Here is a 24,870-nt window from a genome sequence, read left to right on the forward strand (position 1 = left end):
TCAGAGAGGGAAATGGCGATAAGAGAGCCATAATCCAGAGGGGACATGGAGGGTGTGTCCACTATGTGGCCTGCTTGGTTCATGTTATGCAGCAGTTTAAAAAAAAAAAGCCACTAGGAACCAATCAGGTCCTGCTTCTTACACATGTGCTGACAAACAAGTACAGCCATGAGAGAAGAGCAGAGCTGATGACCTACTAGTGTGCTGTGTTCCTTTAGCAGGGGATGTGGGTGGCAGATGACACCCCAAGCACATTGCTTAATTCTTAATAGAGAAAGTGAAAGAAAGTGGTGACACCCATCTAGTTGTTCAGTCTGGCAGAGGTGCATGGATCACAATAATGGCTGGACGGGATTACAAAGCCTTTAGGAGATGGAACAGTTTCTAGTGTCTGCATGCAGTGCTAAATCTCCTCTATTGGTAATACCCTGACCTAGGTGCTGCACACAGGACTTCTGACTTTCCTGACCAATATACTTGTTCCAGGTCAATAAAAGTAAATGCAGCTCTGTATTCATTATTAAATCATAATATATGTTACATTTTTAATTGCAAACGGGGTCAGTACTTAAATTTATGTTGAACGATCATTTTTTGGACTAAAGTTTGTTTAAAGTCATCAAACCTATATTGGATCTATCATTCAAGATGTTTTCTTGACCTAAAAAAGTTTCAACAATCACTTTTTGTTTATTGATTTATTTATTGATTGATCAATGTGAGGTATTTAGGGAATCTGTTCCATATTCAATGTTGCAAAGCAGTAAAGCGATCTATATTCTCCAATTGTTTTTAACCAGGAAAATATTGATCTTTAGCTGATTCCAGCATGCATCTTAAACTTTGAGCTTTGCTGACAAGCACGTTAGTATTTATTTATAACTCTCTTTGTTATTTATTGGCGATCTATACCTGTGGAGCGTGGAGCTCTGGGTATTTGAATGTTGTTGCCTGCAGCAAACCAGTGCCATTGTCGGGCCCCTGGCCTGGAGAAGAGCAGATTGGAGGTAGTTCTGCACTGGTAGTGAATGTTTTGCTGGCAGGGTGTATGGGTGGGGCTCTGGTTTGTAGATTCACTGCTACCCACGCAGGGAGTTGTAACCTGTACAGTGGAGGCTCTGTTTCCCCTATTCGCTTTCTTCTACAACTGAGCAAAAACATTTCTGAGACTGCTGAGTATTGAGTAAAAGGGCCACATGGATCTGAGTTCCAGATGTAGTGTAGATGTCCGTAAAGGTCTCCATTGGTTTGTTATAGCGCTGCATTCACCCAATGTGGAAGAATAATTTTGGATTTGTACAAATTGGCTCTTATAACTCTTAAAGGATTATTCAAGAAGATCTCTTGCCAAAACAAAAACTTTTCTATAGTTTGCAATAAAGCAGTATGGATCCTGAATTAACACTCTGTAGTTAATAAAGCACCGACATAGTCCAAAGTCATGTCACCAAGTTTTGTTTTCCATGCTTAATACGTCAGCTTTGCTTTAAATTTTGACGTACAGGGCAAAGCAGCATGTTGTGTTGAAATTGAAGCAAAGCTAAAACATCTATGGAGCACGGACAGGTGCATTTAATGGAAAGCTTTGACAAAGCATTTTTAGGCGCGTGGAGATGCTAAGAGGCTGCTGGTCTCCATGGGTTGCTCCATTGGTAGTGGGAACAGCAAGTTCACTAGCGATCATTTTACAGATGTTAATGAAGTGTCAAATCTCGTGACTGGATGGACAGATATCGAAATCCAGACAGATTATTAAATCCTTACAAAACTTTTCCTAACTTTCATGTGATTTATAATCTGTACAATTCAATTGAAAAAAAATAAATAAACGTCATGATGATAAGCTGGTTGCAAAAGTGTGCACCCCCTTCACTAATACTATATTGAAGCTCCTTTTAATTCAATCCTAGCATTCAGTCTTCTTGGGGCGAAGTCTATCAGCATGGCACATCTTGAATCAGAAATATTTGCCCACTCTTCTTTGTAAAAGTTCTCCAGATCTGTCAGATTTGCAAGGCATCTTTTGTGCACAGCCCTCTTTAGGTCACCCCACAGATTTTCTATCTGGTTTAGTTCTGAGCTCTCTGGCTGGATTCCAAAACTTTCATTTTCATCTGGTGAAGCCATTCTTTTGTGGATTTGGATGTTTGTTTGTTGTCTTCTTGAAAGGTGAAATTCCTCCTCATTTTCAGCTTTCTAGCAGTCGCTTGACGGTTTTGGGCCAAAAGTGATTGTTATTTGGAACTGTTTATAATTCCCCCCACTTTACTATGGCCCTAGTTCCAGCTGAAGTAACCCCGAAGCATGATACTGCCGCCACCATGCTTCACTGTGAGGATGGTCCCTTTCTGCAATATTATTCTGCCTGATCATGGATTCCTAAAAGTGGAACTTTAGTTCTGCTTTAAATAAACAATCAGCAGCAGGCCTGTATATTATCAATGTGCACAGATTGGAGCAGATCCGCTATTATATCGTTTCATATAATATGCAGAAAAAAAAACAATGTTACACAGAACAGACGGCAATGCCAGCAACATGGAAGCAGCTACAGACTTTCCTGCTAATAAAAGACCAATTATGCAAATATCACCAATAAAATGGTGATAAAACAAATCTGATGAACAAGGCAGCTGGTGTCAGACCCGTTGTACAATTTGTATATTTTACTTTTTTTTTTGCATGGCTGTCTAAACATTACATTACATCCCGGCTAACGGGAAACATCACCCCATTGGATGAAAATACCAACTCCATTCAGGTTCCTGGAATCACACGGTGGGGTCATTCCTGGAAACTAAGAAGTTACTGGTTTTTAGATATATTTTGCAGCTGATGAATGGATGAAACAAAACTCATCCAATGGTTTACTTAACATGCCGAAAAGGAGCACACAAATGACATTTATTGTTGGTGTTTACATACTCTGTAGGCTTATTTGCTGCCTTCAAGCTGAGTTTCCATGAGGGTTACATGACGACTTATCATACCTTGGAGGCCGAGGTGACAACGGTGCACAGAGTGGTATATGAACTGGCCCTTCATTCATATGATAAACCTGTATTTGTTGCATTATGGAGGAAATTCTGCAAAAAGGTGTGACTCTCCGAATTCCGGGTGTTCTCTTGTTTTAAAAGCTGAAATACAAGAGCCATGTGTATTTTTACATAGATCTTGGCAAGCTTTGTGCTATTTTTTCAGGTCTGTGTAGTAATCCAATGTGACCTTGACCCTGTGCTTAGACTTCCTGTGATAAAGACCAGTCATTGCAGTGCTCTTTTTTTGTGCACTGGTCTTGTCTCTGCCCCCTTCTGTAATTTCCTGCAGGTTGCCTGTAGTGGGTAGGCCCTGCTGGCCCCTCCAGCAATGCTCCCTGCACAAGTTATGCTCAGCATAGGGACAATGTTACTGATACTTTTATAAGCAAATATCCAGATTTACAATAATGTTTGTTGCAGGCAAAGTGGACAAACTTTGTTGACAAAATTTAAATGTTGATTTTCATGCTATTTTATGTGTAAACTCAAACAATAAACTTCTCTTATTTGCTCCTCATAGTCAATGAAAGCTTTTTGCTATATTCATTTAATAAGTGCTAAAAAAACACCTGTTGATCCTGCCAAGCTGATATCTTTCTATGCTATCAGTTACCTTGTTGTATATTTTGGAAGGGGTATGTTCTAATAATCATGTGAGCAAGCGTTGTCACCCAAACACAGGAAGTGACTTGCTGGGTAGATCTTTTCACAGCGGAGAGTTTTGAATGTGTGCATAAATATTTTGAAGGGAGCTGCAATTTTTTTATTGGTTTTAAAGACGTTTCATTTTGGATTTTATTGCTTTTTAGTTTATAGTAAATCCACAATGTTTGTGATCTGAGCAAACAAAGCTTGCTGGTTCTTTGTGTCTCCCATGGCTGGGCCAGAAAGTGGCTGCATGTGACAACGCCTGTGCTGCGATCTCGGAGTCGCTGTGTATTCTGGCAGAGCTGCAAAGGCCGGATGTGGACGCTGAATGAGGCCAGGATTTGCAATTCCCTTTTCTTTATTCCTGTGCCGGCAGCGAGGCATCCTGGGAGCAAAGGTTGATCTATAACTGGATAAAGGAAAAAGGATGGAGGATAAACAGAGGGACGTCATGGAAACGGCACACAGGCCTGGCTCACACACTGAGGGACTGTTGTAGGCCTCGATACAGGAAATCTGTGAGAACGGTTACCAAGGATTATTCCCGACAAAAGGATATGTCGTCGCACTCTCTCCCTTTTTCTTTTTCCCTTTAATTTAAAGAATTTAACAATCAATAGGTCATTAGGGCCAAAACACACCAAAATGTTTTTCTATTTGTTTGCAAGATGGCCGACTGCCTCTTGAGCAACAATGCTATTTTACAAAATGGGGGACAAATGGGAGGCAGACAAGATCAACTCAAACTTTACCACTAACCTGGCTATTCCAAGTTTATCACTTACAAAACCACCTTTAAGACCCATATTTAAAAAAAAAACATTTATATGACTTTTACCAAACATTCGCTGCAGGTGAATGTTCTTTTGCACGTATTTTAAATGATAATGTTTGATTCATGACTAGTAAATATTTGATTATGACAAGGGCATCCTGGGAGCAAAGGTGGATCTATAACTGGGTAATGGGATGCCAGAAAAACACAGGATCGTCATAGAATCAACACACCGCCAGGCTGACACACCGAGGGGTCTGTTGTAGGCCTCCGCTACAGGAAATCCATGAAAATGACTGTTGTGGGTTTTTCCTAACAAAAGGGCTGACACATTCTCTCTTTTCCTCTTTTAACGTAAAATAATTTAACAATAATTAGGTCATTAGGGCTAAAACACAAAATTATTTTCTAGTAATTTCCAAGATGGCTGATGGTGCCAATCAAGCCACACCACAGCAATGCTACTTTATAAAACAGGAGAGAAATAGATGCACTCAGGGGCAACTAACTCAAATTTTACTGCTGATCTTAAACTACATTTAGGAGGCAGTTCAGGCAAATTTAAAAAGCAGTAAATAAATGACATTCACTAAAAATTCCCTGCAGGTGAATCTTCTGTTGCATGTGTTTTAAATGACAATGATTTATTTACAACTAATGAAAGTTTGATGATAGCCAGGGCTTTCTGGGAGCAAAGGAGGAACCATAACAGGGTAAAGGGATGCAGGATAAACAGAGGGTCGTCATGGAAAGTTTCCTGTTGCTTTTTGATGGGGTTCCCGTTGTTTACATGCCTCTGGGGCTAATTAGCTAGGGTGTATATGGTGTTTCACTACAAGAATTACTTTGACACAGTACAATCTGGCCTTAATATCATATCTGAGAAGCAGTAGCCTTGTAGCACTGGGTTTTTGTTAAGGAGACCTCCACCAGTCAGCAGCCATTAGGTTTTCTACTTTCTTTTTTTTTTTTTTTTTTTTTTTTTTTTTTTTTAATTTAGCAATCACGGGACCATATTGGAAAAACAACAGTCTCTGCTGCTATGTATTCAGTAATAAGGAATTTCTTAATGAAAGTGTTAGTTGATTAATTATTTTTAATAATCTCTTGCTGGGAGTGGGAGGGGTATAGCCTACAGCCAATCAAGTTTGCTGCATGCACATGTGCATACAAGGAACTTGCTAGCCATATATGAATCATTGGTTTAATCAACTTGTTCTGTATAAACCTTTACCATTGATCATTAATCAGTTGATCACATTACCTGCATGCTGTAATCAATGTATTAAAAATATGCATGTATGATCAATGGAAAATTTCCAACCTGACCAATCCAGGATCGATTTGACTTTACACTTGATAATAATTGCTTGATTAACTGAATCAGAATTTGATTCATGGAAAATTTAATGAAAAGATCAAAAATGGACTGGATTATTATTATTATTATTATTAAACAGGATTTATATAGCGCCAACATATTACGCAGCGCTGTACATTAAGTCTGGCTGTAGCAGAAGACTGTGTCCAATCACAGACAGGGATCCAAAGACTAGACTTTACCTATACAATGAATTCTCTCTCTATATGGTATAAAATTTGGGGGAATTTCTCCATTTATTGATGGTGAATCAATTAAAGCAAGATTCACCTGCAAAAAAAAAAAAAACTTAGTAGATGTCAGACTGACTTTTTTTATATGTTACCCTTTTTAAAGTAGTATGGTAGATTATACAAAATTTCAACTTGGCAGTAAAGTTTGAATTAGTTTCCCCTGTGTGTGTTTTCCTCTCCCAACTTTCAAAGTAGCAATGTGGCTCAAGTGGCTCTGTAAACTATAATGGAACAACTGGAAACGTGTTTTGGCACTGATGACCTGTTCACTTTCAGTGAGGTGTATAGTCACCATTGCCAGCTTTGGAACTTTGGGAGGTATTGCCCAGGTTGGCATCCATACCAAGGCTAAGGACTACTGACCGTAGAAGGATTGGCACCACCCTGAGTTACACTGTAGTCCAATCTATGCCTACGCATCTGACCGCCTGATCAGGTCAGTTGGCGATTTAATTGTCTCCAGAAGAGAAAGAAGAAAACAACACAGCAAAGCGTTTGCCAGTGATAAATATAAACTTTAACCTTATACCAAAACACCGCCTTAAGGACTCGCTTAACCATTAATTGTTAACCGCACGGCTCAGGTAACTGCTTAACTGCTGAAGATAAACCACATTCAAAACAGAAACAGTTGGTTATATTTTCTGAGATCTAAAAATGCAAATTTCTGAAATTTTCCCATCCTATAAAAGCAAACATTTTCCTCCATATTGTCTTGGCCCAAGCCCCTAGATTGTACAGAGTTTGGGAATGACTGTTGTCTCCACAGGTGTCAGCTGCAGCAGTGTGCGCAAAACACGGGAAATCAAACAAAAACATTAAAGGGGGAGACATAACAATAAATAGTGGAAAAAATGTAATCAAACGCAGGCCTCATTTGTCATGTAAATTTGGCAAGGACTGTCTGACCTGTCCGGCAATGACGTCCAAGCCTACTCCCGCAAATGTCACCTGGAGAAAATAAAGATTGGCTGCTGTATGGAAATGGAGAAAAATGTTGTCAACCTTCCTAGTTCAAAAACATGCATTCCATTTCGAAATGCATATTTTAGTAAAAAAATATTTTCCAGCAGAGAGCCTTTGGGTAAACAGGTGGTATTTGTATGCTGCAAAATATCTGTGCAACTGTTTTTAGAGTAAACAAACACAATAATACAAAAAATAAAATACATGGTAATTATTTCATTTTAACAAAAAAAGCAAGATTTTGTTGAGTGATTACACACTGGAGATATGTCAAGCCTTTGAATTACATTACTCAAAATAAAAAAAAAATCCAAAACTGTATGGTGGAGTTTAGTGTTAACTATAAAAAATTGCAGTACAATTTTTTTTCTCTCTCCAGCATGTGCTGCCATACCTGGCATAACTATGGCTCTCCCAACCACTATTTACCTACTAATGTTATAGGTGCATGCATATCTGTGTGCATTGGGCAGGACTAGTGTCTCTTGTTTTATTATTTTTTTTTTAGATTTTATTTTATGTTTTTATTCTTCTTAATATACCAAAGGGCCTGGCAGGTGCCCATTTGATAATTTTATGTGACACTTTATGGAGACAACACCTGTTGTCTGTCCTGCACTGTTGCTTTGAACAGAGTTTCTTCACATGGCTGGCAAGTGGTGGCCAGAATCTGACAGCCAAAAACAAACAAAGCACAACAAAGTGGGAGGATGGGCAAAATAATTTATGGGATCTTCTGAAGTCACTTGGTAGAGCCAGCTATACCCTATTGATGTTTTTAGTTGTGAGATGGTATTCTAGCCAACACTTTAAGGGGCCATTTGAGCCTCCAGCCCACCAATAAAATTTTTTTATCAGGGCTTTCCTGAAACCTAAAAGTTATTTCAAAGGTTCCTAGAGACCTGTAGGGGTAAAAAGGCTGAGGAAGTCTTACCTGAAAGTTTTCTTTGCAAAGCCTGTGCAACACTAGGCAGGGCTGAGCATCAAGCACACAGGCAGGTGCACAGCTTTGACCAGTTTCCCAATCCTCATGGTATACTGCAGAATAGAGAATGTCATTTAGCAACTTTATTTCCCATAATGCATTTGTTAGACCGAGCAGTTCCAGTTAGTATTGCACCACAATTCGATTTAGTCACATGCCCCAATTGGACATTATCTAGACCCATACACATGTTTTTTTTTTATCTTGGCCCCATAGATCTATATACTAGAAACTCATCATTGCTGTAATTATCCACTATATCCTGCCTACGAAAGGGTTAAGAAGTCTTCTTTGGCATTAACTTAGTGTTGCAATGACATTCCAGGGAAGGGTGAGATTGTTTTGAGTATTCTGCATTCTGTGTTCACAAACTGCCTGAACTCCAGGACCTCAGAAGCGGCATATCTGTCCCGCTTTTCCTTTTTATTTCCTTTTTTGGCCCAATTAGAAATTCCTTTCACTGTTAGGCTATGAGGGCCAGGGGAGCATCTCCCAGTTGTGTAATCGCTGGTGTGTGACTGGGAGCTTCCTTGTTGTACTCGGCGTTTACATTGCACAGAACATGCAGCAGTTAACTAATACCTATAATAACATTATAATAATATAAGTAACTTAAAAACACCACAGGTGTAAACAGTTGTTCCTTATGGTGCTGTTTTGGTGGTGGCACCTGCCCGTCCAATGTCTGTATGCAATGGTGGTCTGTAACCTGAAGCCTTGGACTTTGCCTGAACTTTAGTGGGGTCATTCTTCAAAGGGAATGTCATGAGGGTACTAAGGAATGGACCCAATCTGCTATTTGTTGCTTTTGCTCTGAGTGCCCCTCATAGCCCTCTGAGTGCACCACAGCCCATAAAAACCTTTTTTTTGCTAGATTTAGCTTTTACTCATCAGAGCATTATGTCTCTTTTCAGAAACCCCCAAGTCTGGATGTAAGCAATGAGCAAGTATCATAAATATCAAAATACCCTCATAGGTGGCTGTCAGTTAGGAGAATTGGGCATTCCTAGGCAGATTGCATTTGCATGGAGATTGACTTGTGTAAGTCCCTCATGTATTTCTGCACCTCCATGATTTAAAGAATTGAAATCCAATGAATGAAATGGGCGGGACAGTGGTAATCAGGCTGGGGAGGAAAGGGCTACTCGATGCTGGAAGCCCTTCAGCATGGAAATAAGACCGGCTCTATCTGACTTACTGCAGCTTCTAAAGCACATTGTGAGATGCTCACATTGTGCAGTGAAATCCAATTTAGCAGGTCCAGTGCAGGAGAGGAGCCGATACTACTGTGCAAGACTGAAAGGAAAGCTGTAAGGCAGATTAAAAGTTAAAAAACAAAACCTGCGAATTTATAATTATTTGAAAAAAAAAAACAATTAAAAGGCACCATGAAGTTTTGTAGATGATCTGGAACCCAGGAACCCCAATGCTTTTTTTTTTATAAACAAAGTCATGTGATTACCGATATCCGTGCTGGCATGGCAATCACATGAATTTACTTCTACACAAAGGATTAGCGTTGTGGAGTATTGATATGATAATCATGTGTTCTTGTTTAGGAAACAAAACCATGTGATTGAATTTTGATCGTCATTCATGCAGATGACGACTGAGGCCGGTTTATATAAAATGTCGGAGCAATAACTTCACTTATCCACATTAGTAGTAAATTATAGAGGGCACAACTATTACTAAATAGTTTCCAGTAATAATAATATTATTCACTCATTCATTCTAAAGCAAGCAAAGATACTCCCAGGCCTGAGCTCATCGTCCAACATTTTTTAGTTTTTTATTATTATTGGTTGATTAGAAGCTTGTTCACAGCCACTAAGACTGCATCATGTCCTCCATTGTGCAGAGTTTTATTAACCCAACAAGAAATAGGCAACATTCCTTGATATATTTTGGATTTGGGGAGGGGGGTTCAAATAAAATGCAATTTATTGGTGTCCTGCAAAAAAAAGTTGATTAAGGGACCGGCAGCATCTGCCTGTCTGCTTAAATCACATCCATCTCCCTCCAAGATAATGAGATCTTGTTAACCTTAGGAGGATTAAGGTGTGATGATCCTCACTGATCTCTTAAGAATACTCTAATCTCTGGCTGGCCATGGTATTTTCACATAGGCAGGTCCAGTCTTTCATTGCATGGAGCTGGATTATTGACAGACTGTGATCTGCCCATGGATTTTAATCGCAGTGGAAATCAAATGCTAGCCATACTCCAATTGACTAGTTCAGTTCATTTGAAGTGTTGACCAAATGGATCATAGCAAAATGCACTGCACGGTCCAACAGGGAAAAAGAAATGCAGTGAAGATAATGAAGACAAAATGTATTAAAAAATATCATTCAAGAGCTGAAAACCCCTGCAGATTCTTGTATGAACCAGAAATTTTCTTCCTGACCAATGGAAGTTTTTCTCTTCACTCCATATCAATGTATTTTTTGGTCCACCCGTGATTGGTCTCTGGTTCAATCTAATGGATTTGGTGTAGTTTGTGTTTGACCAATCGTCTCCAATTCGGCATGATATAAGGTGGTGGAAATCTTAGGAGCCAGCACTCATGAGATAAATGTGGCGTATGTGGCAAATCATAACTCGCCTTTTTTTGGTACTGGTACCATATTTTTACCACTTTATGAAGATATGCAGAATAACCCTATGGTCATAATGGCTTGGAAAATGGAAACATAAGTCCATGGATAACTACACTTTCGTAGTGCCATAATACCTAGTGAAGTCCAGAATTCTTAATTTATTGTATAAATTTAAAATGTTACTTTAAAATGATAAAAAGATATTTATGTGTATATGTGCTGTTGGAATAATACTCGGCTATTGCCTTCTAGGTGCTCACAACTCCACCTCTTCTAAGAAACCTCGAAGCAGAAGCATCTTCCACTCTCTGTTCTGCTGCCTTTGCCAGGACGATGCAGAGCCCCTTCCTGTGAATAACAATGCTCCCCTTCTGGTGGAGGAAAATGGATCGGTCCCCAAGGTAAGTCTCTGTTTTATACATACCCGCTTATTTTTCATTATCAACCATATTAAACCTAAAAGAACCATTCAAAGAGCAATCTTGTGGGCACAGACCTTCAAAAAACACTCTCAATACTTATTTAATGCTAATAATTCAGTAAAAAGAGTTTAATTTGGATTTATTAGCATTTATTCAAGTATTATGATGTTTTGATTAATCGTGTGCCTTTGTGTTATTTTGTTACCACTTTAAAGCCAAAGTAAACTTAAACTAAACTAAGCAAATTCTAATAGCAATTAGGTGCATAAGTGAATAATTCCTGTGCATAGAACCACAGTGGTAGACGGAATAATTATAAAATGAACCAAATGTGCTTGCATGATGCACTACATCTTATTCAATCTGACCTTTGAATTCAACTACTAAGATAGTCTGATAGATTTGACCATGTAACACCTGAAGCAGGAAGAACTATAGATACCAGACTATATCCATGCCTTATACTGGAAACCATGGGCCTTATTTATTAAAGCTCTCCAAGGCTGGAGAGGATACACTTCAATCAGTAAAGCTGGGTGATCCAGCAAACCTGGAATGGATTTCTTCAAAGCCATTTGCTATTTGCCAGCAAATGTTTTGAATCCTGGACCAGATCAAATCCAGGTTTGCTGGATCACCCAGTTTCACTGACAAAAGTGTATTGTCTCCAGTCTTGGAGAGCTTTAGTAAATCAGACCCCAGTCAGTGAGCAATTGTAATACCGTTGTAAAAGTGAGGATTTTCCTTCACTCCTTTGCAGTAAAATGGAAGGTCTGCTTACATTTTCCGGGCTCCCTTTACAATTCACCTACTATTAAAACTAGACTTGCCTTGCTCCTGTATTTGTTGGGTGTAATGTTACCTTCATTTCATTGCAACAACATTGCCAGAGGAGATTTCAGCTACCCTGTAGTCTCCAGGATTTATCTGTGGTGCGCATCATCACCCTTGCTTAGGTGTCACTGGCAGAAGACCAGGATAATTATAAACACTTTTTTTTTGTTTCCTTACAGCTACATTTTTACTGAACAGTAGGCGATTTGTAAAGCTGGCTGTCCTTACATAGTGTTGGCCGACCATTTTACTGCAAGGCCCCCTTTTAGGGTATTTAGAGCTTCTTTTATCCTATTTGGCACATCTCACTACTGGAGTCCTCAAGAGTTTTAAGAAGCAACCATATGATTTTTGTTGCTGATGACCACAAACATCTGAACAATGTGTTTTGACCTAAAGCAGAGCTTTAAAATAATATTCAAGGTTCAACTAACATATCAAGGTCCATACCCCATCATATTTGGCTGCTTTAGTGTAAAAAAATCCTTATATGGTTTAATTAACCCTTAATGTGCTTATATATTTAACTTTACCCCAGCTCCAATGTGGAAGGGGTGATAATTATTCAGATGATCCAGAAAGATGTACAAGAATGCAAAATACATGAATTCTTGTGCATTGTGGCTCTGCAGCAACTTCTAGTGCGATTTTTGGATACTCTGCATTCTCCAGGAACTCACTGCAAGGAGTGTAACATTGCCCCTGCCTAGGCACCACAGGCAGGCGATAGGTATGTATTTTCAGATTTTTCAGAGCTCTCACAACACATTATAAAGTGAACCCCTCTCAAACAAGCCAATTTGCCTTAACACCAGGTAAGATAATACAATACAATAATATTACCCCCTGCTTTCTAAATTTCATTGAAGCATGTGATGAATATTTTGATAAATTGCTTTTTAAATGTAAACGACTGTTTTAAGTATAATTTCTACTTGCTTGTTGGTTCACGCAATTCCCTGAAGAAATCCCTGATGAGGCCTCTCGCTTACCCTTGATTCATGTCATCTTCTTAAATCACAGCATGTGTTTCATATAGTTTATTAGTGAAACTTTGTCTAGCCAGCTAGCTAACTTATTATTATTAACTTCCTATTATTTGGGGAACTATATTGTGATTTGTCAAATGTATTGGTTAACCACCAGTCTGCATAAGAAGGTGGCCTAGTACCTTGTACACTTTTGAGGAATCTCAAAATAAATATATTTGCCCAAAAAAACTAATTTTTCTCAAACCTTTTTTTTTTGGGGTCTACATTCCTAACTGAGGTTGGTATATATAAATATTATTTATTTTTGAAATAACCAAACACCCACCCAGTGCATGTTTAGGTATAGTTCATACTTTTTGTTCCCGCAATTTATCTTTAAAGCGGTTTTTTTTTTATGGGGTATTAAGCCCACCTTGCATTAACCTAGCCCTGTGTGCAAGCAGCAAAGTATCCATGTCACTGGTAATTAATTGCTGTTAAGGACCTCCAAACACATGCTAATTGCATTTAGAAAATTTACTTTATAAATAGAATAAATTAAAAAATTTAATAAATCTTCAGTTTTCATATGAAAGAAAAATTCATCAGTTGGCTTGGATATGCTAATGAAAAGTTGTATGATTAGTGGTTAAATTCTAGTTTCTGGGATTGATTTTATAGACAACAATATATCATGCCAACTGACTAATAAATATGTGAATGTTGGCAATAGCAGGATATCTAATTACTGTAATTCTCCTCAGTTTGTCCAATTAGGAGATCAGATTACCAATCATATTTACACATTCGTCTTCATTGCAATTACTATAAACCCAGCCCTCTCTATGGTGTGTTCTGTGTTAGAAGACTGACGTGTCAATAGATTACAAAGAGTTCTTCCCTTTTTTTATAGATCCTTTAAAATGTCAGAATGTATTATTATTAAACAGGATTTATATAGCGCCAACATATTACGCAGCACTCTACATTAAATAGGGGTTGCAAATGACAGACAGATACAGACAATTACACAGGAGGATGAGAGGACCCTGCCCTAAAGAGCTTACAATCTAGGAGGTGGGGGAAGTTTCACACAATAGGAGGGGATATGGAATGGTGAGAAGTAGTGAGGGTTTAAGAGACAGAAGAAGATGGGTAGGCAAGTGGGTTTTAAGTGATCTTTTAAATGAGCAGAAAGTAGGAGCAAGCTGAATAAGATGAGGAAGACCATTCCAGAGAGTCGGGGAAGCTCTAGAAAACGCCTTGGAGCCGTGCATGCGATGAGGTAATGAGTGAGGAATTTTAAGGTGTAATGGAAGCCAATGAAGAGAACTACAAAGAGAGGCAGCAGGAGAGGAGTGGTGGGAAGGATGGATGAGTCTGGCTGCAGTATTTATAATAGATTGTGAAGGAGAAAGTCGAGTTCGTGGAATACAAGAGAGGAGGATGCTGCAGATTTTCTCAGGCTCACTGTTGGCATACCCCCACCACTCCCATTTATTACTAGCAATGCTCATATCTGCAGGCAGTGCTCTCAGTCACTTTCAACCCAACTTCCACATTCCAGGGATGCAGACTTTTTTTTCCCAGGCTGCCACTCCTGTTCATAACTCTGTCACTAGCTTTGGCTTACAAGCTGTTAGTTGAAGGTAGGGGGAGTGTTTGACCTAAAGGCACAAAGTTAAATGATAAGTACTGGAGTATGCTTTGAAAGCTGGGAAGCGGTAATGAAATCTTTGCTCGAATAGTAATTGATTTTTAGGGCCACAGGGGTATTTTGCAACTAAGTAATTAAGTGTCCCTGTTATAACACATTTGTATCGCCATCTTATGTGAAAAAATGAGTACTGTGCTATGATTCTGAATTTTTGTATTTGCTTGAATAGAAACATTTAAATCTTTATATTCATTAGAGAGCATAAAGAGAAAAGTGGCTATTTAAGGCAGTATTATTATAAAATTGATTTTATTTAATAAAATAAAAAAAATGTCTTAACATACATACATACATACATACATATAAGGTTTTAGTACTCTGACATTATGAATCTAGATTCATTACATCGGGTTGGTTATAATGTACACCAAACCCCAGTGAAGTGAGGGTCAATATAGGTGATTTTTCTGTTAATGGTCTCCCCCGACGCGTTTCGCCCTCGTCGGCTTCCTCAGGGAGGTTGAGACCCTACAATTTGTGGAGGCACATATGAATGAATAAATTGATATGTAGAATTAACAATTCATATAATAATAAGTCACATAATCATATGAGAAGTCATACCTTACTTGGTATATTGACCAGGTAGCGATGTAAGTTAAAAGGATAGAAGATCAGTAATTGAGCTTGTACCCGAATGCCAGAATCGTACAAAAGGGGGGTAGTGGTCTGATTGCACTCTGTGGTGGTAAGCAATTTCAGAATTAGGATTAAAGATATATAAATGACTCTGTTCACAACTGAACTACCTAATAGTAACATTATTCATATCAAAAGACACATTACGTGTTCTACAACTGGGATAATCTATATGATTACGTGTACATGTAATAGATATTATATTGGCCAAACTGTTACCGCAAGGTTGGAAAAGTACTAATATCTAAAATGTATTCCATAGCGTTTTTTTCACTGGAAACACAAGTCAGTCATTCGGAGGGGTGTTCATATATTGTAGTTGTGGTCACCATGGTCTGTTGTCTACCAGCTTTTTGCCATATGATTTAGTAAATACATTCAATAATACCACAGCTAGCAAAATCTGTAATATAACCTGTAGCCATTATTATCTTATTTTTTTCAGGCGACTAAATTCCTTCTGCCAGAAGTGAAGTCGCAGGACTCTGGAAAAATCTGTGTGGTCATTGACCTGGATGAAACTTTAGTTCACAGTTCATTCAAGGTAAGTTGCACATGCTTGAAAACGGATAATATGAACCCTACATTTGTAGAATAAACTTTCACTGTTCATTGAACCACTCTTGATTCATTGATAATCTTTTCTGAACTGCAAATTGTCGGCTATGTTTGGGAATAATTGCAGCTTTCATTCATAGAACTGTTTACAGGTGTGCAAAGCTAGAGGTAAAGTAATCAGGCTAACATAATCCTATCATCAGCCTATGTAGTTCATCCTGAGCAATGGGATGTAAAAATGAATAAACAGAAAATGGCATGTGAAAACAGTGAGTGGATATAGACAGATTAGGTTGTGCTCCACTTTTTATATAATATGCTAAATTCAATCTTTGTCCACCTACCAAGTGGGCAGCCATTGATTGGCCCTTTGATTTGATATTTAGTGGGTAATAATGAGACTATATCGCAAGTGATTCTGAACCATGCTAATATGGATCAAGAGAGATTTTCATAGAAATTCAACTGACTCTGGTCATAAATTGCTTTAATTGGAGGAGACCTCAGTATTGGGGACACGCTGGATGACCTAGGTTCACCTATGATAGTCTATCTTCTCCAGGCTTGCAGAGCTTTAACAAATCCGGATCAATGTATTGAAGCAAAAGGGTCTGCATGACAGCCAAGCTACTAACATGTGCAGAAAGAGAAGTCACCAGGTTTCTTTAAAGTTTTTTTTTTTCTCTTCCAACTGATCCAACCATGAACAGAGCCCAGCTTTCTTTCAGGTTCTTCTTCAGTCACCTGAACTTTTCCAAATAGGGTCACATGTTGTCTTGAAAATGTAAAAAATAAATAAAAAGTGCCAGTCTTACTGCACATGTGCGAGATCAGCACTTATTTGTTTTTACATTAGGGGAAAGCCCCTGATGATCTCAGGCATGTGCAGAAGAAGCACTGCTTCCTGTGATATGTGATGTCGGTATCCCAGGAGTCTTTACTGATAGGAAAAAAAAAAAAACTTTTTACCATTAGAAAAGAAGGTTTTGCCACCATTTTATATAATGTTAAAAATGTAATGATAGGTCAGCTTTATTGGATGGATTGCAATTATTTCAAGTCTTACAAATATGCATTGTGTTTATGAATTTTGCTTTGTTTTCTGCATGGATTCTGCTGCCCCATATTATGCATCCCACCTTTACTCATTTTTTTTCTCCTTCGTTAATATTTCTGATTTTATTTTGCAGCCAGTTAACAATGCTGATTTTATCATTCCTGTAGAGATTGATGGAACAGTTCATCAGGTAAATTTGTTTTCTCTCTGTTCTGTTGCCAAGCTATCTTTTTTTTTTCCCCTAAGATTGATGTTATAGGCCAGCACTGTTCAGTGGTTCCAGGATTCTCTGCCGCCTTCTCCTGGCTGGTGCTGGATTCAAGTAATCCAGGATAGGCTGTGTCTTCCCCTTTCAGCCTATTCTTGATTACTTGCGGCCAGCGCCATCTGTAGTCAACAGGATTTCCTGAAGCTAGAGTGCAACTCGAAGATGTATCAGTATGCGCATGGATTATGTTTTTATCCTCTTGTGGTGATGTGGCTAAACCTGAACTCCTTTTGAAGTCTGTTTCTGGAATATTCAATCTAGTTTCAGGGTATTGGAAGTTATAACTGGGCATTTGCTGTACCCTAAGGTCTAACATTTCTCAAAGCAACACACTTTAAAAAAATGTTTTTTAATGGATTCTAACTTCATAATATATTTTTATTTCCACAATGCAATGCAACTTTCATACTTTTTATGTTTTGAAAAGATTATGAAGTATTGCAAAAGGAAAAATACTTGTTTTACCAATTGCAAGTTGCATGCTAAGTAAACCCTTGCAGGTATGATCTACCCTTTGGTTTGATTCTAGTACTTGAACTTGCCTTATTGTTTGTAAGCATCTACTTTCCCGTTGATGAGAATATCCCACAATATCAATTCAGCTGCCCAATATTGCTTGTCTATTATTGTCAAATCATTGTTATAATTCGTTATGCTCACACGGCTCATATATGTGCTGCTTGTTTCTACTCTGTGACCACCCAGTGTTAGATATCCACACCACCCATGCAATTTAGTCCCACAACTTTTACTGCTGGTTCTTCTTAAAAACCCTTCACACATTCACCTCCCTGTTACTATTCATAAACAGTATTTATATAGCACCAACATATTATGCAGCGTTGTACATTAAATAGGGGTTTGAAATGACAGACAGATACAGAGAGTGACACAGGACAAGGAGAGGACCCTGCCCAGAGTAGCTTACAATCTAAGAAGTGCTGATTCACACTCTGACCAGTCAATCTAAAAACGCATCACAATCCCGAAGAATCAACTAGCTCTGCAACTTTTCTCTGTAAAAGTCTCAAAATGTCAGGCAAATGATGCCTCCTCCTTTCCTTTATCACTTTATATGTGGCGACCTGCCAGAATAGTGCACAGATAGAGGAAATACATTCTCTTGAACCTGATTTTCCCATGATACCAAAGCACAGCTCCCTATCATGAGTTCAGTAACTTTCAAATATTTTATTACATTTTCAAGGAGAAATACAGAAAAGTTGGGAGAGGGAAGAATAATGAAGCATATCCCGAACAAATTCTCAAAATTAACATTTGCATCCATAAACTATACAATCATCTGTCTTTAAATGATAAAGGATGCCATTTTTGTTAATTTCTGTTGTTGCTGTATATCGTAACATGGTAAGACTTTATACATACATATACAGATACGTGAGGCAACTAATCACTAACCAATATCCTCCCAAATTATTTATAATGGCTTCCCTTTTCCCTATTCAGGTGTATGTGTTGAAGAGACCCCATGTGGACGAGTTTTTGAGGCGAATGGGTGAAATGTTTGAGTGCGTCCTCTTCACTGCCAGTCTGGCCAAGGTGAGAAGAACTTTGGGTTGGGTTGGGTTGATCAATGGGTTGTCCAACCTGATAAGCCAAACAAGTGCTGGACTGTGCATGTGTTCATTCTGGGAGGATTACAAATTAGGTCGATAGATTTAGATGAGGTAGATAAGGTTTTCACATGCAGATGTTTTCCAAGATTTAAAAAGATTTCTGTGTGGATAGTGGTCATCCGTTCCCATCTGGTCCTGCTCCAGTGAAGGTTGGCAGATTGCTCTCCATCTGTTGTTGTAGAGATGTTTGTTTATGCTTCTGTTGGAAATATTCTTTAGGCCATTTGAAGTTGCATTGAGGATGACAAACATTGAGACATTTTCTGCTGCTGTTCATGCCTGCTGAAGGAATGATAAAGTGAAGTCTATGGTCTGTTTATAATATTTGTCCAGAGTTGTCATGTAATCTTATCTCAATATTTTCTTAATCCCAGTACGCCGACCCTGTGGCAGATCTGCTTGACAAATGGGGAGCGTTCCGAGCCCGCCTTTTCCGGGAATCTTGTGCCTTCCATCGAGGGAATTATGTCAAGGACCTGAGCCGACTGGGGAGGGACCTGAATAAGCTGATAATTATTGACAATTCTCCAGCCTCCTATATATTCCATCCGGACAATGCGGTATGAGAACAATACCGTTTTTGTATGTAAACCATAGGGGGATATTCTCAAAACTATACGTGCCCATTGCCAAACTCGCACAGGTAAATTCCCTTAAACATAGAGGGATCTTCCCAAACCTATACAGTTATATTCCCTGAACCATGGAGGGATCTTCCTAAACCTGTACAGGTATATTCCCTGAAACATAGAGGAATCTTCCCAAACCTGTACAGGTATATTTCCTGAACCACAGAGGGATCTTCCCAAACCTGTACAGGTATATTTCCTGAACCACAGGGATCTTCCCAAACCTGTACATGTATATTCCCTGAACCACAGAGGGATCTTCCCGAACCTGTACAGGTATATTATCTATAAATTCCATCCGGATGCTGCAGTATGAAAACAGTTTTTGATTGTGAACCATAGTGATATTCTCAAAACTATACGTGCCCATTGCCAAAGCTGTACAGTTAAATTCCCAGAATCAATGAGGGATCTTCTCGAACCTGTACAGGTATATTCTCTGAATCATAGAGGGATCTTCCCAAACTTGTACAGCTTTTTTAGGTTTGGATACCTAAAAAAAAAGGTTTGGGCACCCCCGTGTCAGAATGTTGGGCCATTTACCAGGCTCCAGCACTCTTACGTGGAGTTGGATGCTTTTTCATACTGTGCAGCACTGGAGCTCTTCTCTTACCAATGGCAGAACAAAGAGAATTGGCAAAACAAGGGAGAGGTGATTATATTCTGCTGGAGAGGGCACATATTAAGGAGATTGTTGCTTAGGTTTACTTTAAATGTCATTCTTTTTTTTTCATTGTTATACAGTTTTCTGTTAAATATATATATATTTTTTTGTATATTTTTGAGCTCAAGTTAAGCCACCCTTTTGTGTTGCAGGTTCCGGTGATATCTTGGTTTGATGACATGTCCGACACTGAGCTCCTAGACCTTTTACCTTTCTTTGAGAGATTAAGCAAAGTGGATGACGTGTACAGCATTCTAAAGCAGCGCAGAACTGCCAGCTAATGACTTATGATGGGGACGGGTTTCTGTAAGAATGGTGGGCACTCCGGCCATTACTGCCGCTGGTCTGCAGAAGGACAGGAGAATCACCTTGAATCACAGGCCTGCTTCTTCAATATGACCCTCCTGTTCCCCACACCTGCCTTTTGTAAAGCTGCATAAAGCCACAGCACCACTATGGTTTGTGAGCTTCTAATTGGCCGTTTCCGTACCAAAATTCACAAGTATTCTAAACTAATTTTTGAATGTTTCATTCTGTATTCTCCTCATTTAACGAGCGAAATTCTTTAACTCTTTGACCTACACACCAAACCTACAAACTAATGGTTATTTCAATTTACAATAGACGAAGAACTGAAAGTTTTTATAAAATTGCTTTTGAAATCTTTTTTTCCGAAGACTTTTCTTAGTAATACAAGGACTTTCAACCTTAAACTTGAAGCTGCTTTTGCTGTATTTCGTGGCCAATTAAAAAAGACGGAAGAGGGTGAAGCTATTTTGCCTCTAAAACTTTTGGCAAAACATTAACTATCTGATTTGATTTGGATTGGCAAATACGGAAATGGACTGAATGAATTTCTTGGCCAAATCATCCCAGGAGGGCCACAGTCAGCCAGTCTGCAGTCCTCATTAAGTGTTTCTGCTGGTTTAGTATTGTCTATGATTTATAGCGTTCAGAGGCCGGTACGTGCGATTAGGTGGAGTAAGTGCAGGAGATCACACACTGGTATGCGCCCCTTAGGTGCTGGTCACGATTTGGGACCGGAGTTGGCAGTTGCAGAGGGCTGGAATGATAGTGTTGGTAAAAAAAAATGGAGGCTTGCAGGTGGACTTTTTTTTGTTTATTTTGAAGTCGTGGTTTGTGTTATGTTTCACTCTGTCAGCAAGAGGAAAACATATTTTTGGCATTAATTTGCATCACACCTATACACTATGAATAATTTAGGTTTTGTTTTGTTGCAGAAATTTCACATATGCAAAAAAAAAAAACAACAAAAAAAAAAAAAAAACTGCAGATTTTCACATATCGTTCTTTAATAAGTTTTTTCTGTAAAAATCAGACAGTATAGGGGACCATTAATAGCGACGGAAGCTCATTTTAAAGTTCAGTTTCCTGTAAAGACTTGAAAGTATTGCAAATTCTTAGGGAGCCACCAAAAAAATCTAGGGAGTTACAAAGGTTTAGACATAGGATGGGGTTGAGGGACGCAGTGCGCATGTTTTTTGGGATTGAAAACTGAATGTGACGCCCCAGGCTGTGGCTTGGATTGTGAAACGCAATAGCGGTGGAAATTTCTCGGATTTAAAGAGATGTTGTGCCTTTTATTTTGACTTTTACCCATTGTAGATAAAGGGCGCTAAATGTTCACCATGGGCTATTTTATTTGTACGCCCCCCCCCCCCCCCCCCATCGGTCACAGCCGATGTTAAAAGAAACCTTTGGCAAGGCTATGGATATTAGAGTATTGACATTTATTTAACAAGAAGTAAAGGCAATTCTCCATCCTTTTCTACTGAAATCCCCCCCCCTCCCCCCAATACACACACCTCCCACACCTGTTTTTACTCAGGTGACATCTAGTTGTTTGGCAATGTTGGCTGCAGTGCTGTGACCCCAGGCCAGAGCAATCATCTACGTCAGGGGGAAGGCTAATGCCATTCAACCCGGTGGTCAACAAAGGACACAGGAAAATCATTGGAGGATGGTTGGGATGAATAATACAAAAACAATTTTTTAGAACACTGGGAGAGGGGGGACTATTAAAAAATAAATATTAAAAACGTTCTCTGACTTCTGTAGCTGCATATATTGTGGAATAATTTATCCACAAAGATCACCACGAGGATGAAGTTGGTTCCTAAACAGCTTCAAAGCACCTTCTGTGTGTTTTAGGAAGCTGGAAGGGTGCCATTCCCCGCTGACTTCCTAGGACCGGAGATTTCATTGCTTCTTTTGCAAGCTTTTGCAATTCCTCTACAGTGACTGCAGCTACTAAGGTTAATGAGGGCTTCTTATAAAGCTCCTTTACTGCTTGTTTGGAAGATGTCAAATCTTTATAGTTTGGCTGTAGGTCCACTTTAAATTGCACCATATTTTGATTTCAACCTGACATTTTTACTGTCACTGGGAAATCACTTTGGAACAATAGGTCTGCATTTTGCACAGGTTCCCTTAAGGCTGACAAAAATGTGCCTTCTTCCCACAAGGTATTATCTGTGAATCGTAATCTGACCATTTTGCCTTTAAAGCTCCAGAACAGTGCCTTTTGTAAACTTTATGTAAAGGAACTTTATTTCAGGACTCATTTTGAGGAGGATTTCACATACGAGGTAATTGTCAACAGAGTATTAAGCATCGCTCCGTGTCCTTTCCCTCTATCGTAGCTCTGCCAGAAAGATGCTGCACTGATGAAGCGGAGCCACTCACCTCCACCTCTGTCAGGGCTACAGGGGACCCCCCCACCAGAGACGGTTCTGTGCACAGAATGTAACCGCGTTTGTGGTCGAGGCTACAGGACTTCTATATCAAGTGTTCATTTTACTAGTTATTTCTTACAAATGGCAACTTTTATATCAAACCATGTGTCGCGATTGCTTTGTTGCAGTGTGTGGAATCTCCGCTAGGAGGCAATGAAGAGATAAATAAAAAAAGAGGTTTTAATGATTGTTTTAGCTATTCTTTATCATTCTATAAATATGTATATCTGTATATATGATTTTAGAGCATTAGTAACATTATTAGAAATATTGGCACGCCTCTAGGTGCTGTGTTTCCTTGAAGACGCACAAAGTGTACCTGTCACACGTGTCCTTTCTTGGCCTTGCAGCTCTCAAGAGCTATTAGCAGAAAGGATGTATTATAATATTCATTTATTTATATAGCGCCAACATATAAGGCGGCGTTTTAAAAAGACTTACTGTCCCTAATTGTTTGAAATATTGCTCATGCTTACACAATGGGGTTCCGGGGGTGAGCTCCCTTTATACCACCCCCCTGGGTTTGGGTTTGGTTCCCTTCTGTAAATCTTCACTTCTAGGTCCAACAACCTTAAAGCTGCATTGAAGCTAATTAAGGAATTTATTGATATTTAAAAGGACCACTTTACCAAATTTCACCAACTCTAGAACTAAAAAAAAAAATTCTGCTTTTATTGCATTATCGAATTAATTTCCTGCTTTGTCACCTATTAAGGGACAGTTGTTCTTCTTTTTTCCCCCTAAATCATAAACTAGTACATATAGGGTTATATTTATTTATATTATACTGATACATTTTCCCTTAATTTATGCTGCATGTTTGCATAATAAAACAATTACTCGTCCTGCCACCTAGTGGCCAATTGTCAAAAGTGCACAGCAGTCACAATAGTAAATCCTAAATATTCAAACGTATTTATGGGCGTATCTAGGTCGAATTGATAGGAATCATTTTTAAATACACTCCATAGTGTTTTTACTTTAAACTTAACTTACAAAGTATTTGCATTTTAGGTATTTAAACAGGGGGACCAATTCACTCTTATTGTAAGATACAAGCTTGACCCTTCTGTGTTAACCCTTTGTATTCTTGTACAACTAAAGTCACAATTGGGGGAGATAAATGTTTACCCAGCAGTATATTTATTGCAGTATATTCATTGATCTATCAATGTATTCTATATTTCATATAATGCAAGTAAACAGCAACATTTGATGGTAAATATATATAAAACAATAATTATCTCATCAACCTGACAAGGTTTTTTTTTTTATTATTTTTATTTGAAGGAACGTTAATTTCAATCCTTCAGCTCGTTAACTTCCAAAGATTGATTGGCTATACAAATTTAAGGTCTCCTATCAAATCAGGGTGTTCAGATGGGAACGCAATTTGGAGGAATTTTCCTGTACACTGGTGGCTGTGTTACTCCTGACAGCCAATCCCAGCAAAGCTTAGTTACCAAGCTTAAAATGTATTGAGTTTATTAGGTGTGAGAGAGTGTTAGGCCCTAGATTGCACATTAGCTCCTCCCCATCGCAAGAAATGCACATAATATTATTACCTGGCTGTATTTAGCAGTTCCAGCTTTTTTATTTCAATCAAAGGGCTGTTAATGTATTACGAATCTGCACGTTCTGCATCCTCCTCACATCTCTCCATGCTGTATTATTATCTATGGCACAATGCTTTGCAGGGCTCTAGACCGCCAATCGGAAAGCTCTATTCTGAACGGAGCTTGCGGCGAGAAAATAAATCCTCTGCACCGTCTGCAGGGGAGCGCACACCTTGGATAAAGGCTGCCATTATTTCTAAAGTTATTTTTTTATGATATTATATATTTTTATTGTAAATCTGTCTTCTGAGAAAATTGGAGCTAATCCATTTAACTTCTTCAAAGGGGGGAGGGGAGAAACAACTATTTTTAAGTGCCTTTTTGTGTGTGATTTAAAAAAAAAATACTGTAATCTTTAAATCAACAAGAAAAAAAAACTTAAGAAGAAAAAGGAGTCATGTGTTTTCCTTTCTGTGTGATTTGTATGGACTGCATTTTGATGTTGTGTATGTGCATATGTGTGCGTGGAAGCT

At 38.7% G+C, this 24,870-nt stretch overlaps 1 protein-coding gene and 1 long non-coding RNA gene across 2 annotated transcripts in view; one reads left to right on the forward strand and one right to left on the reverse strand.

Annotated features, from left to right (window-relative positions):
- CTDSP1 (CTD small phosphatase 1) overlaps positions 1-24,788 on the forward strand; it is a 31,576-nt gene extending 6,788 nt beyond the window's left edge. The window contains exons 2-7 of the mRNA XM_072417996.1: positions 10,882-11,030; positions 15,658-15,756; positions 16,961-17,017; positions 18,563-18,655; positions 19,107-19,292; positions 20,178-24,788. Of these exons, the coding sequence (XP_072274097.1) occupies positions 10,882-11,030; positions 15,658-15,756; positions 16,961-17,017; positions 18,563-18,655; positions 19,107-19,292; positions 20,178-20,306 (713 nt within the window). The 3' untranslated portion in view covers positions 20,307-24,788. The remainder of the gene's footprint in view (positions 1-10,881; positions 11,031-15,657; positions 15,757-16,960; positions 17,018-18,562; positions 18,656-19,106; positions 19,293-20,177) is intronic.
- LOC140335404 (uncharacterized) lies at positions 3,779-8,086 on the reverse strand. Its single transcript, XR_011921700.1, has 2 exons — positions 7,976-8,086; positions 3,779-4,276 (listed from the first exon to the last, which is right to left on the reverse strand). It is a non-coding gene; the product is annotated as an uncharacterized lncRNA (long non-coding RNA).
- Positions 24,789-24,870: the final 82 nt, after the last annotated feature.

Source organism: Pyxicephalus adspersus, chromosome 7 (assembly GCF_032062135.1).
Source record: "Pyxicephalus adspersus chromosome 7, UCB_Pads_2.0, whole genome shotgun sequence".
Lineage (NCBI taxonomy): Eukaryota > Metazoa > Chordata > Amphibia > Anura > Pyxicephalidae > Pyxicephalus > Pyxicephalus adspersus.